The sequence below is a fragment of the Anas acuta genome, chromosome 3 (assembly GCF_963932015.1).
Source record: "Anas acuta chromosome 3, bAnaAcu1.1, whole genome shotgun sequence".
In the NCBI taxonomy this organism is placed as follows: Eukaryota; Metazoa; Chordata; class Aves; order Anseriformes; family Anatidae; genus Anas; species Anas acuta.
In genome coordinates, this window is record NC_088981.1 from 95,782,900 (window position 1) to 95,798,960 (window position 16,061).

Consider the following 16,061-nt stretch of genomic DNA (forward strand, 5'->3'; position numbering starts at 1 on the left):
CTTAATTCTCTTTTTCCTTTATTTTCAGTTTCAATATGGAACCCAGTTATGATTTTCTACATATTTATGAAGGAGAAGATTCCAACAGTCCTCTAATTGGCAGTTTTCAAGGCTCACAGGCTCCTGAAAGAATAGAGAGCAGTGGTAACAGTCTGTTTCTGGCTTTTCGCAGTGATGCTTCTGTTGGAATGTCAGGATTTGCTATTGACTATAAAGGTATCGTTCTTACCATAACCTGTGGAAAAATATTAAAGGAAAGAAATGTTACTCAGGGTTTATTGAGATTCAAACCTGTTTACTTCTAGATGTATTCATACTGCACTGGCAGGTACTCCTTTACATCAATGTAGGTTTTAAAAACTATTTTCTGTAAGTGTGTTGAGTAACACAGAAATCCTCTTACATGAAATCTCTTTCATATTACTTATGCATATTTTCATCTTCCAGAAAAAAAAAAAAAAAAGTAACAATAGAAGATACACATCAAAAGTAGCATTTGCAAAGGAATTGTAAAATAATGGAATAGTCTGACCCAATTAGAATACATGACTGTTGATGCTTCCTTGCTGATACATACCAATACATTTTCCCTTCCACTTTGTTGCTGAATCTACATACACATTTCTGAATTACTACTGCAGGAGACCCTTTGCATTTTTGTTTTCAGGGAACAAAAGGAGAGAAAAGGTGGGGGGAAGGAGGGGGCTAGTGGTATGTATTACTAACCAGAGAATGAGTTATATTTTATTTTTATTAGGGATAGACACACAATCTCACACACTTAAAATGATGGTTTGTTTTCTTGTCCACATGCTGTCTCTGGCTTGATTGTCATCTCTGCTCAGGTTTATCAATCTGTTTCTCAGAAGCAGAGTTGCAGCCTCAGCTTCTTGTTCTTGACAGTGGAAGTAAACCACAGAACATACATGTAAAGAATTGTGATGGTTTTACTCAGATGGGCAGCTGAGTCCCACTAAGACCACTCCCTCACTCCCCTTCTTCAAAATGAAAGGGGGAGAAAATATGATGCAAAGTGCTCGGGTTGAGATAAGGATGGGGAGATCACTCACCTGTTATCGTCACAGGCAAAACAGACTTAACATAGGGAGATTAATGTAATTTATTACGTATTACTAACAACATAGAGCAATGAGAAACAAAGGAAAGAAACTAAAAACACCCTCTCCCCATCCACCCTCTTGTACCTCCTCCCTCCAAGTGGTGCAGAGGAATAGGGAATGGGGGCTGCGGTCAGTCCCTGATGCTTTGTCTCTGCTGCTCCTTCAAGGTCACTCCCTGCCCCTGCTCCACGTGGGGACCCTCCCACGGGATGCCGTCCTTCCCGAACCGAGCCTGGGGGGGCTGCCCACAGGTAGCAGCTCAAGAATTGCTCCCACATGGCTCTGTACCACGGGGTCCATCCCCCAGGAGCAATCTGTTCCAGCACAGGTCCCCCACAGGAGGCAGCTCCCCCCAGCCCCCTGCTCCTATGTGGGCTCCTCTCCACGGGCTGCAGCTCCGGCCCAGGGCCTGCTCCTGCGGGGGCTCTCCATGGGCCACAGCCTCCTCCAGGCCACATCCACCTGCTCCACCGGGGGCTACTCCACGGGCTGGCAGCATGGAGATCTGCTCCATGTGGGACCCATGGGCAGCAGGGGGTCAGGCTGCTCCACCAGGGGCCTCTCCACAGGCCACAGGGGAACTGCTGCTCCATGCCTGGAGCACCTCCTGCCCTTCTTTTGCACTCACCTTGCAGGGCTGCTTCTCACTCCTCGCTCTCCCAGCTGCTGTTGTGCAACAGTTTTTTTTTCCTTCCTTCAGTCTGCTCTCCCAGAGGCCCACCCAGCGTTGTTCCCTGGCTTGCCTTTAGCCAGTAGCAGGTCCCTTTTGGAGCCGGCTGGTGCTGACTCTGCTTTGACATGTGGAAGCTGCTGGGCTCTGCTCACAGAAGCCACCCCTGCACCCCCCGCCCCGCTACCAAAGCATTGCCACATAAACCCAATACAAGAATGTAAGAACAAAAACATCAAAAGAGAATAGAGATATGGTGCCAATAGAGGGAGGTTAAAAGTAACTATTACATTGTTCTTGTATTTATTCTGCATCTTTCATTCAGCATCACACATTATTCTACACATTGGCATGGCTTTTCTTCCCAAAGTCATTGTCATTTCAATTGTCAAAATGTAGTCTCCATTCGTATCTGAAAAAATGAAAAAATAATAAAATAAGGGAAAACTGTTAGCTTGGAATGTAGGCCTGCAAGGAAAAAATGGGAATTTGAGCAGAACTTAATAAGGAGATAAAAGATGATCTCTACAAATGTTCAACTATGCTAAGTAAATATGTTTTAGCTGTGTGTATTTTCTGTTCTCAGCATAGGCTGATATACATATATGTACCTCTACGCAAATGCAAGTTAAATGAAATATAAAATATATATATATGAGCAGAACAGCATATTTTGAAAAGTTATGTTCAATATGAAGTTTGTGCCTAGTAATTCAATACTATAATTACGCTATTTAATATTTTATATAAAAACTATTTATTTTCATTTCTGCTTATTGACACCAAGTTTTGCATTCTGATAATTTCCCTTGAGTGTTTCATTAAAATTATTAACATTTAATGAGGGAAGGAGGCATGGAGTAAAATTTGACTATGAACTTGATTCCAGAATTTTTCAATAAGAAATCTTTGCCTCCCATTTATATTAGGCGTGTACTTGCCTCCTAAAGAGTTCAGATATTTAGCAAAATATTCTTTAAAAAAAATCTGTAACATGTTTTTTTTCATAAATCGTAAAGTAACTGAGTTGTATAAACTGTATAAATGTAAAGTAACTGCTTTTTTAAGAAAAAAAAAAAGTATGGCATAGCTATCAACTGTATAATTATATTTAGTTTTCATTTCATTTTTTTAAAGAATGTTCAACCCCTTAATCCCACCTATTTGAAGATCATCTCAATCATATTCTTTAAACAAAGTCATTTCTAATGTACATTATTTCTCCCTTCCCTCTTTCATTGTATTTTAACTTGCCATATGTTATGAGTGAAATCCCACTGTTGTTAAAATCAATGTCAACACTCACTTTGATTTAAACATTTCATACTACTTAGCTCATGGCAGAAAATAACTGCTGTGCTTATATCATTAGAGTTCAAGCTCCAGTTATTCGATCTTCTTAAGTATGAAACATAAAGTAAAAATACATTTTAAAGTTATTCTATAGTATGGCAGCTTTTACCCAGAAGTTATTGTACTGAGAATGATGTTTGGTTAAAAAAGACAGTAGTATTAAGTTGTAGTTTCTAGAAATCAGCTTTTCTTCTACATTACTAGATGTCATTGAAATCATTCATCCTGTGGGCATTTCTACTAAGAAAAGGTAGAAAGAAAATGTTGCAAGTTAGGTCTTCTCTGTATAATTTCCTTGGCTGGAAAAACTAATCTAATGCAAACATCCATGATCTTGTAAACATACAGAAACAACAAAAATATTTTAATTACCTGGTGAAAAAATGTAAACTGACTAGAAAACAAACAATCAAAAAAAAAAAAACCAACACACTGAAAGTTGTTTTCAGTGTTTGACAGATATATATATATATATTAAGTTAAAAGTGCATGTAGATTTAATTCCATTCATTTTAACAGAAAAGCCGCGGGAAGCTTGTTTTGATCCTGGAAATATCATGAATGGGACAAGAATTGGAACAGACTTTAAGCTTGGTTCAACTATTACTTACCAGTGTGACTCTGGATATAAAATTATTGATCCTTCAACTATAACATGTGTAATTGGTGCAGATGGAAAGCCAGCATGGAACAGAGCATTGCCATCTTGTAACGGTATGTACCAATGGTATCTTACCAATTCCCCTGTCCCCCTGGGAATACCTGATTGTATGTTTTTATGTGTTTTAGGACATGGGATAATTCCACATGCAGAGAATATCTGAGGAACACAATTATTAAAGTGTTGGTGGTTGTGTAGAATACAGGTAGACAGACCTTTAAGATTCATTCATGGTATCCTTCCAGCACAGGCCTGGAACCTAGGCTTTGTCTTGAAGACAGCTAGTGGTAAAGAGAACAGCATATTAAACAATATGTCATCAGATAATTTGTTAAATTTCAGTCAATCTGAGTCTACAGATTTCTCTAAATATCTGATACTGATTGTTTCTACGTTTGATTGCAACTACATCATATTAAACACAAAGAGAGAACTAGTGAATAAGGTTATTTATGGGAAAGGTTTCAGCTACAGTATCCTGACAGTACTTTCTGGACTTGCTTTATATTGAGAGGAAAATAAACCTGGATTATCAAGCAGAAAGAAAAAAAAAAGGTCTCCTTAGTCCTATTTTTAAATAGGACTACTTAGAAAAAGGTTTCATAGGAACTTGGTACACTACAGGTATGCTTAAAAATTATACTTGTATCAAATATGTATATTCATATGAATAGATTAAATTATAAAATTATAATTTTATAATTATAATAATATTATAATTTAAAAATTATAAAAATAAAATATAAAATAAAATAAAATAAAATAAAATAAAAATAAAAACTAAAAATTAAATTAAATTAAAAAAATATAATATTTTTTAATAAAAACACACAAAATCAGCTTCACTATGCCAACTAAAACTGAATTAATGCAAGTCAATAAGTGATACTTAAATTGCAAGACATAACATGTTTTTATCCTGTTATAACACAATTCCCAAAAAATGACAATTAGTCTAAGCAACATTTCTGCATACTTTCCTATCTGACAGTTTATCCTTTACTGTAGTAAAAATGAAAGGTATACAAAATACATTATGTTCCCTTTCATGTCTAGCTGAAAGATGAATACAGTAGGTTAAAAAAAAGAAGAATGTAATTGTTTATTTATGAATATACGTTTGTTTTCGAACATTGATCAGAACTTTTAGAATATCTTTTCTTTCAGAGATGTTCCTCCAAGGTCTTAATTTTCAAGACTGTAATGCAGACAAGATATTTTTAGAGGAGGTGAATGACATACTAGGAATTTTCTAATCCTGGTTGGATTTGGTCTTACCTATTTCACTGTTTTCTGTCAATAACAGTTCAAAGAACACAGTGAAAAGAGGAAGAACACAAATGGGTTTATTCTACTTTGCAGATATTCCTAATAAATCTACTTCATTTACAACTGGAAAATATGTTTGATTTTCTGTTATCATACTGTGGAAAGTATTTTTAAAATAAAGACAAAGAGGAATTATTAGTTTTTCTCAGGATGATGCAAAACTACCGGTACCTGATATAGATTAATCCCTGTAGGCAGCTAAGCACCACAAAGCCGTTTGCTCACTCTAGGGAAGGGAATCAGAAGAGTAAAAGTGAGAAAACTACTCATGGGCTGAGATAAAGACAGTTTAACAGGTAAAGCAATAGCTGCATCTTGAGTTAAAGTAAAATAAGGAATTCATTCACTACTTCCCATCAGCAGGCAGATGTTTAGCCGTTTCCAAGAAAGCAGGGCTTCATAACACATAACAGTTACTTGGAAAGACAAACACCACAATTCCAAACATCCTTCCCCTTCTCCTCCCCCGCCCTTCCACCACCCAGCTTTTATTGCTGAACTATAAACATTATAGGGTGTGGAGTATCCTTTTGGTCAGTTGGAGTCAGCTGTCCTGGCTGTGTCCCCTCCCAACTTCTTGTGCATCCCAAGCCTCCTCACTGGCAGGGCTGCATGAAAAATGGAATTTGAGAAGTCTTTGATGCTGTATAAGCACTGTTCAGCAATAGCTAAAACATCATTGTGTTGTCAAGGCTGTTTTGGTAACAAATCCAAATCATAGCATGATATGAGCTACTATGAAGAAAATTAACTCTGTCCCAGCCAAAACCTATACAGTATGTAGAGATGTACCCCAAAACATGTAGTCCTGCAGTCTGTGTTGTGCAGGGCAGGTCAGATATAGAGGAGTAGCTGTAGTTTTTGTCAAATTGTAGTTAAGAATGTTTCCCTTCTGAGTTTTTTTAGAACTATGCCTAAATATAGTATCAGAATTTTTAAGAATGAATGAAAGAGAGTTTGCTTCTATGAAATTTTATTTATTTGAGTGAAACTGACCACAGTCTTGAAAGCTAGTTAGCAGTTTGTGTTTGGCACATCAGTTCCTGCTTTATGAACATGAATATGTTCACATCATGTAAACAAAGCAGGCTGATGGAACTAATATTACAGACCTATACCATATTTGCAGTTTTTCTTCCTTTCTCTCTCTCTTTTTTTTTTTTTTTTTTTTTTTTTAGTGCTGGAACACTGACAACAGCTTGAGGGTTTTTTTTTTTTGTGCCTTTTTTTCAAATGAAAATAGAATACTTACACATACGCACACATACACACAGAGTATACACACAGAGACAGATATATAGATGTACATGTACATCCATACACACACATATACAGAATCTAATCTAAGATGCAGATAGAATTATGGATTATGCTGATTTAAGGATGCCGTCGTTTCAGCTGGGATGGAGTAAAATTTCTTAACAGTACCCACTCTTTTACTGTTGGAAAACTTGTTCAAGGTGTGTTGTGCTTCATTGTTCAGGTCATTAACAGTGATGTTAAGCAGCATTGGCCCCACTGTTGATCCCTGGAGGTACACCACTGGTCACTGGTCTCCAAATGGACTTTTTGCCCCTGGTCACACTCTGGGCCTTCAGTCAGTTTTCAATTCACCTCACTGTCCACTGTCTAACCCATGCTTTGTCAGCTTGACTATGAGGATGTTATGGCAGACAGTGTCCGAATCATTACTGAAATTGAGGTAAACATCTACTTCTCTCCCTTCATTCAGGCTAGTCACCTCTCTGTACAAGGCCATCATGTTGGTTATGCATGATTTCCCCTTTGTAAATCCCTGTTGGGTATTTCTGATTGCCTTGTTCTACATGTGTGTAGAAATTGGTTTCCAAGATCAGTTTCTCCATTGTCTTCCCAGGGACTAAGGTGAGACTGACCAACCCGTAGTTTCCTTCTTGCCCTTCTTGAATATGAGTGACATTTGCTCTCTTCCAGTCTTTGGAAACTTTTGATTTTCATGATGTTTCAAGGATAATTTAGAGTGACCTTTCAATGACATCAGCCTCAGGAATTGCGGGAGCAGTGCGTCTCGCCTGATGGACTTAGGTTTGCCCAGTTTAAGTACTTAACCTGGACTTCCACTACTGTGGATAAGCCTTCTTTGCTCCAGACTTTCCTTATGGTCTCAGAAGGAGATCTGGGATTTCTGAAGATTTGTCTTACTGGTAAAGACTGAGGCAAAGGAGGCATTAAGTGCCTAGGCTTTCCTTTGTTCTTTTTCACCAGGTCACCTGCCTCATTCAGCAATAAGCCCTTATTTTCTCCAATCTTTAATTTCCTGTTAATGTACTTTTAGAACCTGTTTTTGTTGCCCTTCAGATATCTTGCCAGATTCAACTCCAGGTGGATCTTGGCTGTCGTAACACAAATAAGTGCATAGGGCTGGAATAGCATTTATGTTACGAAAGAACAGAATCTAACAGAACAACCAAATACAAATATTTAAGCAAAGCCATAAAGTATATTAGAAATTAACCCAAAATATAAAATACAAAAAGAAAATCATTTTAGCACTTAGCATTTTAAAATTTAGCATTTTAGAAGAAAAAAAAAATCATGTTAGCATTTAGCAATTTAGCATCAAAACAAAATCAATTGCCTCTATGGTCAAATGCTAGTCTGACTAACGGGGTTGCAAGAGATACCAAACAGGTTACCAGCAAAATAAAGTTTTATATCCCTTTTCTTTACCATATCACATAGAGGACATGACAGAGGAGGAAAGTGCCTCCATCAGCTAAAAGCAAATGTAATATTCACTCATGACAAATCACATTATTGTTTTCATTTTGGTTGATTAAAAATTTAGTTGTATGACCTCAGGCAGCCTAACAGCATTTGATAATATGACTGATTTTTAAAAGTATATATATTTTTCAATCTAAAATCAACACAAAAGAGGAATTAAGATGGACTTTTTTTTTCCCCCTCAGAGGTTCTTGATTCAGTAACCTTTTTTTTAAACAGATGTGCAAGAAAAATAGCAAGTGTTTCTTCCCTCCATGTGGTGAATATCTGGAGCACCCATAGCAGCAGGATGAATTGTTTTACTTATTAAAAGTGCAGAATGAAGCTTTTGCTGTGACATTGCAATAGTTTAGTTTTAATGCCTTATGAATTACACTTGTAGAACAACAACATTCTGTATAACTTAAGCAGTTATGAAATGGTAATAAACCACTGAATTGTAGCGTAGAACTAAAATTAATAACCTGTGCTTCACCTTGTAAACTGGAATGCTTTTTGTGTTTTGGGGGCTGTAGAATATTTGACACAAGACTCACAATTTAAATTTAAAAAGCAACATTAATTTTCCTTAATTTTTAAAGCAGAATAAATCTTATTTCTTAAACAGTAATTTGCTATTAAAATAATATATTTAATTATAGCACTGTATAAAATATGACATTAAAAATTAAAGGAAATTTTCTTTTGAATCCTCTATTTTTACACCCAGAAATAAAGTTCTAGAATGGACAGACAGAGCTCCTAAAAAAATGTATTTTGGCAAAATAGAGAACAATGTCTCATACAGCATGCATTTCAAGGATCATAATATAGATAACTAAAAATTTAAAATTTTACAGAATATTATTTTTCAACCAAATTAAACCTTTCAGCACTTAACTGATAATAACTAATATATATAACTTTCTTCTGATTCGTTAGAATTGTTCTATATTTATTCAACATAAATGCTGAAGCAAGGGATAGAGGATGAATTAGTTATCCATAGCTCTGAGACATCACTTTAATTTTCTGCCTCAGTGATTATAATTCTTATTCCAAGGTGACAATTAATATGTTGCAATGTCTATTCTAAATTTGTTTGTTGTGTCTATTCTAACACCGTATGTCCAAAGAAGCAGAAATTACTAAGTGAAAGATTAAGTACCTTGATGCTGTTAAAGTTGCATCAAAGAGTATTGTAAATTTGTATTATTAATATTTTTAAACTATGCTAAAAAGAGAGAATTTCTGTACTAAATTGAATTGATTACTCTAAAGACAATGGCAAAGAGTTTAGTTAAGGATACTGGAAGCAAGATTGTTAAATAGTTGTTTTGACTGTCAATTTATCAGAAGTTATAAGGAGTAACAAAGGCGTTTAAAAAAAAAAAAAAAGTTAGCCAGTGATCCTGATTCGTATTCTATGTGATGGGGATTTTTTTTTCCCCAAAAAAGCTGACTTCATAATTGTAAGTACTAAGAAAGGGAAAGAGATGGAGCTGATCTAATAATCTTTACAGAAACTGATCAGAGATTAGTCTGATGTTTGGAAGAAACAATAAAACAATAAAACACACAAACAAACCCATCACCTCCCACAGCCTGTTGGAGAAAATATGTTCCTTACAAGGTATCTAGCTAGATAATTTGTAGTTGCACATGAAAGATGAGGAGTATTCAAAGATGATATGCCTGTGACCATATGCCAAATATTTTAGGATCAGTGTTGGAATTGAAACTTATATCTATATAAGAGCCCAAATAGAATGGAAGATACCAGTGAGCCATGCAGACAGATTTGTTCTGTAGGTATGTCTGTGATATAAGAAAGAAAATAAAACTGGGGAAAAAAATATAAAAATATATACATATATATATATATATATATATATATAAGCTAGTAAATGTAATCAATGTGTTTCCATTCTCTGATAAAGTGAAAAAAAAAAAAAAAAAAAAAAAAGTTCCTTTCTATAGCAATTTAAAGATGAGAATGTCCAAAACATACTGTAGGAATGAACAGCCACAGTATGAGAAAACCCTGATTATCACTATATGGCATTCTGTCAGAGACCTAAATAGATTATTTTGTTAACAAAGTTATAACTTAATAAAAGTGAATAATTTGAATTTTTCTATTATTGTAACTTCAGATCTGAAAAATAATGTTTATTCAATCTGGTATGAGTCAGAAGTGATAATTACTGAATTAGCAAAGACCTAGTAGTATATAACAATTATATATATATATATATAACATATATACACATCCTGCAAAGTATTGCATTGCATATACCATTGCATGGGTAGGGATTGAAAGGTCTTTACCCTCAGTAAGGCAAAGAACACAAGAAAAATTGAAAAGTTAGATTACAAAACTCTGTTGCCTTTCTCTAAAACATAAAAGCAAACTTAAAAAAAAAAAAAAAAAAAAAAAAAAAAAGGAAACAAAGTATGTTAGAAATGTAAATTCTGAAGTTGAATTATAAAGTTGTTTTCATGAAAGAATTAATAAATCTTTGGACTTTATTTCAAAAAGGTATTTTTAAATCTTAGCAGGCACAAAAATGGTTTATTGAGTCAAAATAAAGTTCAATAAAGTAGGTATGACTTACATGAACAGAAATTGCACAGATTGAACTTGTACAGATTGAATTGAACTACAGATTGAATTGTACAGGATGACACATTTGAACATTGCAAAGTTTAAAGCATGAAAAATATAAAACAATCTAAAATAAGTATTGTATAGGAAATACTGAAAATGTCTGAAAATGATCTGCTTTTTTTTTTTTTTTTAATCAATTACTCTGAATAAGTGAATACACAAGTGAATAAGTTTCTTTCTTTTTATTTTTTTTTTGATAGTATTTTACTGGCAGATATGATGAAAACAAATTTCATACAAAGCTAGGAAACTAACTGAGAGTAGGTGCACTAATTAATTCAAGTCTCAGACATAATTGTTTTTGTTATTCGTTTCACGATTTAATGTTGACATTAAATGTTGTCCTTTCAAGCCATAGTTTTGCCCACAAAATCAGATAATACTTATTCTATAGGCAAAACTGAGAGTTCTGTTTAAGATAAACTTGAGTGCCGTATCACTGCACTGGTAAAGTTTACATCTTCAAGAGACTTTGGAATCTTTAAGAATTTTAATCTTCAAGAAACTTTGGAATTTGTTTTAAGTTAAGCATAATTGCGTACTTTTATGTATATACTTTATATTATATATTTTTCATTCCGGTGAAATGTTCATGACTTGAGAATTTAATATTGCAGCTTTGTGGCTTAGGTTCTGGTATCCTCAAACCAAGAAGAGAAAAAATAAAGGCTTTAAATTCACGTCATAAACTGATTTCTTGTGATACCTGATTTTTACCTATTCAGCCTATTAATAGACTAAACTTCCCATCTTCTATATATCATTACACTGGAATTTTGAATAATTCATATAAGCAGCTAAAAGTAGATACATTTGTAGTATTAATTGCTGCCTGATAGGGAATTTAAACCTGCAGAAATATTTCAAGGGTGATTTAAAAACCCATTTGCTGCCAGGGTCTGTTCCATGAAGGTAGTTAAATTGGGAGCTGAGGGTGAACAAAGCGCAGGCAGTGCTCTCACTGGCTAGGCACAGTCCCACAGCAAGACCAGAGTGAGCAGAGCCACGGGCTCTAGCATTGGTAGCTCCAGACCAGGAAGCTTGTTGGTCTACCTGGAACCCAAGGTAGACCTCAGAGCTGCTTTCCAAGCACTCGCTAAAATGTGATCTGTTGTATGGAAGATTCACATAGGAGAATAATGTTGGTTTACTTTGTTCTTTACAGTAGAAAGTATTTATTTACATCATGCAATAATTTTTTCCTTGCTTAAAAATAAAAGTAGCTGTGAAGAGTTTGTCTTACTCTTTCAGTTTAGCTTTACAGAGGAAATAACTGAATATTTTTTTATATGTATTATCTGTGTGCTCTTACAATAATCATCTGGGAAGTTAGAAAAAAACAAGGCAATTTAAGCATATGTTCACAAAGTATGGCATTCTGCACAGGGTGCTCTTAACATATCTACATATCTCTCTGAGACAAAAGATAACTGTATACTGCCACTTATATATGCAGTAGTAATCACTACCATATATTTTTTTTAACTTTTATTTTTATACAGATATATAGATAGGTAGATATCTATAGACAAATATCTATAGGTAGATATCTGTATATATCTATAGATAAAAACAGATAGATATACATGTAACTTGTGAAAACAGAACAGAAAAGAAGAAAAAACAAAAACCACAACACTTAAATTCTGTTTACAGCTTCTTTCAATTAATTTGTACTTCCAGTCCTATACAAATACTTGTAGTCAGGTAAAACTCTCATAGTCCAATTTTAAATGGTTTTAATAAAAAATATATCCTTGAAAAGAACCATTAGATCTGTCTCTGTAGGAAAACAAACAAGGACTAAAGCACTAAACTGTCATTTTGTAGTACAGGTTTGCATCCTCAGAATGAACTGACGCAGATAGAAGTAGCTACAATTCAAACAACACTTCTTTCTGTTTTGATTCCAGCACCATGTGGAGGACAGTATACTGGATCAGAGGGAGTGGTTTTATCACCAAGCTATCCTCATAATTACACTGCTGGACAGACGTGCCATTATTCAATAACTGTACCTAAAGAATTTGGTAAGAATTTATTCTTTTGACTTATCAATCATTAATCATAGTTCTACTGATCAAATGTCCTTTATGTGGAATAGTGACCTTGGATTTTCAATATATTGCAAATTGCTTATCAAAAATACATGGTTCTCAGCACAGAAATTGATTCTAGGATTTTCATCTTTTACACCTCCCAAGGCGTAACAGACTTCAGCTAAGCAGTCTGTGTCCACAAAAACATTTGCACAATAGATACTTGTTAGAGCTATGGTTAAATAATAATCAACTAAATTATATTTTAGATAGTGTTCTATTTAAAAAACACATTTTTTGTATCATATAAAAGTTACTTATTAATGTTTTAGGGATAGGAATAATACAAATCCTTGAGATTTGTATTGCAGAAAAGTTTAAAATGTTCTGTATTCTTTATTGTAGTTTTGACTTTTCTACAACTGAAAGTGAAATTTGATAGAGTGTAATTTTTTTCCTGTTCAAATTGTATAGGATACAAGAAATAGCTGGTAGAACAAGAAAGATGCTGGAACATGCATAAGGAATCAATCGAATCATTCAGAATGATTAGATACCTGGGACAGCAGTTGCAGTTAAATGCTATTAGAGCTTTACAGAGAGACATATTTATCCAATTACAGGCTTTATTACACAATATTGTTCACCAGAATTCACGATCAAGATCATGTGAAGTATCTCTAGGTTCATATCGGTAGTTTTTAAGTACTTTAAAGTAATTACATTGTTTTGATTTTTTTTTTTAATTTTTTTTTTTTTTCAATTTAGGTTTTAATAGGTAATGCACAACATTTAGTATTTTACTCATATCTTATTTTAAAAGTACACAACCCTTTCACCAGTCAACTAAACAAATAAATCTTTTTATTCTTATTTGCTATAAATAAGCTGATACAAGTTGAATCTATAGCTAACATTTAAAATGCTGGTCACACACCTAACAAAATATTTTCCCTCTGTTTATTATTATATAATATCATAACAGTACTGACTTGAAGAGGGTCTGACCAAAAACTCACTTGAGTTTACTGGCAAGAAATACAACTTAAAAACAATCCTTTTTCATTTGTTAGACTTTTTTGTTTAATATATAAAAGGTATAACTTTATATTTTTAAATAGAATTTGGTATTGAAGAGCACTGTAATAACTTTACTTCTAGTTAATAACAGTTGGCACAAAGGATGTCTTTGCAGCAGTGAAGACTAACGGCACATTGGGCTGCATTAGCAAGGATATAGCCTGCAAGTTAAGGGATAGTGTTTTTTTCCTCTTAGCCTCCACAAAGTAATATCTGGGAACTACATCTATACTTTTATGTCTCCAAAGTACAAAACATAGGGTGCTAAAATACAACAAGTTCAGCAGTGAGGCTGCAAGATGATAAAGGTACTGAAACACAATACCCAGAAATGTTGAAGGAAGGAGACTCAGCCTGCAGAAGATAAGTGAAGGAGTGTGCAGTGAAAGAACAAATGGTAGTAGTCACAAGTTGCAGCATAACAGATTCCATCTGAACATAAGGTGGCATCCCTGTCTATGGCAGGGGGGTTGGAGTTAGGTGATCTTTAAGGTCTTTTCCAACCGGAGCCATTCTATAGTTCTATGACTCTATAATAAGGAAAACATTCTTCACCATGACAAAGATAGCTCAGAGAAGTTTTGCATTCTTAATTCTTGTCAGCTTTCAAAACTTTCTCAGAAAAGACCTCAGCAATGTGATCTAACTTCAAAGTTAGCCCTGCTTTTAAAAATAAGGAGATTGGACTACACATTTAAAAAAAAAAAAAAAAAGTTAAGTAAATAAGAAGTTTACAAAAAAGTTAGAAAATACCGGCTGATACAAAGTTTACAGAAAATCATATGTAAGTCCTGTATCAGAGACCTGTGGTTTGTATAAAGGATCTGGAATAGGAATAAATTTAAACTGGATTCCTCCTTTACCAGTAAAATATATGGGTAATGAAGTATTATTCTTATTGATTTTGCTAGTTTATTCATGTTTGTATTGCTAACTGATACCTGAATTCAGTGAACAATTCAATATTTACTAATTATACACGTTCTATAATTAAATGATTTATTTTTAATACAGTTTAATTACCTACAGCTAAAGTGCAAATTAAATGCAATATATCAAAATAGAAATGAATTGATGGTTTTATTACTTGGTCAGTTTTCATATTTTTGTGATAAAATAAGAACTAATGAAAAGATACAAAAGCAGTCAAATCAGTAAATTTAAAACATTTTCCTCAGCCTAAGTCTGGATGAGTCACTAATCATGTGTGCTAGCAGATGCTCCCTAATGGTTGCTAAGGTTGGTAGTGAAATTTTTGTGAAAAAAAATATTTTTTAGCTATTCTATTTTCTTATTTCATACATAGTTATGCAATAAAGAACAAGAAGACTTGCTTGACTAGAGAGCATGCTTTTGGGGAAAGACTGATTTAGTTTTGTTTTTAATTAAAGATAAAAAATAAATACTGAAAAGCAAATCAGACTCTTTTTACTGATTAAATGCAGTTTTGTTTTATCATAGTAGATAATAAATTAAGCTTCTCTCCCTTCCTGAAATTTGGAAACAATTCAACACGCAAAAATAGCATGAAATATTAATGATACCATTAAATTTGTTTTTTGTTTTTCTTTTTTAAAAAAATAGATTCTTGTTTTAGCTGCTTTTTATTCTTTTTCCTTTATATTTTTTTTCCTCTCTCTCACAATCTTTCTTTTATTTATTTATTTATTTAAATGTAGTTGTGTTTGGACAATTTGCCTATTTCCAGACAGCTTTGAATGATGTGGCAGAATTATTTGATGGAGAAAACTCTCAGGCTAGACTTCTTAGTTCACTGTCTGGATCCCACTCAGGTAAGGAATAAAGAAAAGAAGTATACATTTCTTACACAGTTCAGTATGGAAAAAAAGAATTCATGAGACACTCTGAATTTCATTTGGAAATATAATAATAAAATCAGTAGATCAGGTTACCAAGGGAATTGGAAGACTAAATCTTTGAAAAAAGACATTCTTCTTGAACATATGGTTTTGGAAAGAACAAATCACTTGGATGAGTGGAGAAATAATTGAATGAAATTCTCTGATCTTTATGTAAGAGGGCAGATTGGATGGTATAATTATCTTCTCTGCCCCTAAACTCTGTGAATTACACATCTACATTTTCTGAATGTCTAATTTAAACACAAATTACTTGTATTCACAAAATGCAATTATCTGTATGCAAACATGCACTTAGAGTAAAAGCAGACCAGCTGTTACATTCAGGTAACTATAGCAAAATGTTGACCCTGTGAAATGATAATTAAACTTATATGGATTCCAGTGTGGCCAAAATTTCCAGTCTATGCATATATAATGACTATATTCATCTCAAGTGGATAATATAAAAATATTTCTTCAGCTCTGTATGTGTGTTTTGTCATACAGTCCTAGTATTTAGGAGAGTTTAT

At 33.8% G+C, this 16,061-nt stretch overlaps 1 protein-coding gene across 2 annotated transcripts in view; it reads left to right on the forward strand.

Annotated features, from left to right (window-relative positions):
* Positions 1–16,061, forward strand: part of CSMD1 (CUB and Sushi multiple domains 1) — a 1,153,949-nt gene that overhangs the window by 962,147 nt on the left and 175,741 nt on the right. For both annotated transcript variants that reach the window (XM_068678424.1, XM_068678425.1), the window contains exons 29-32: positions 29–216; positions 3,664–3,858; positions 12,464–12,580; positions 15,349–15,462. In XM_068678424.1, the coding sequence (XP_068534525.1) occupies positions 29–216; positions 3,664–3,858; positions 12,464–12,580; positions 15,349–15,462 (614 nt within the window). The remainder of the gene's footprint in view (positions 1–28; positions 217–3,663; positions 3,859–12,463; positions 12,581–15,348; positions 15,463–16,061) is intronic.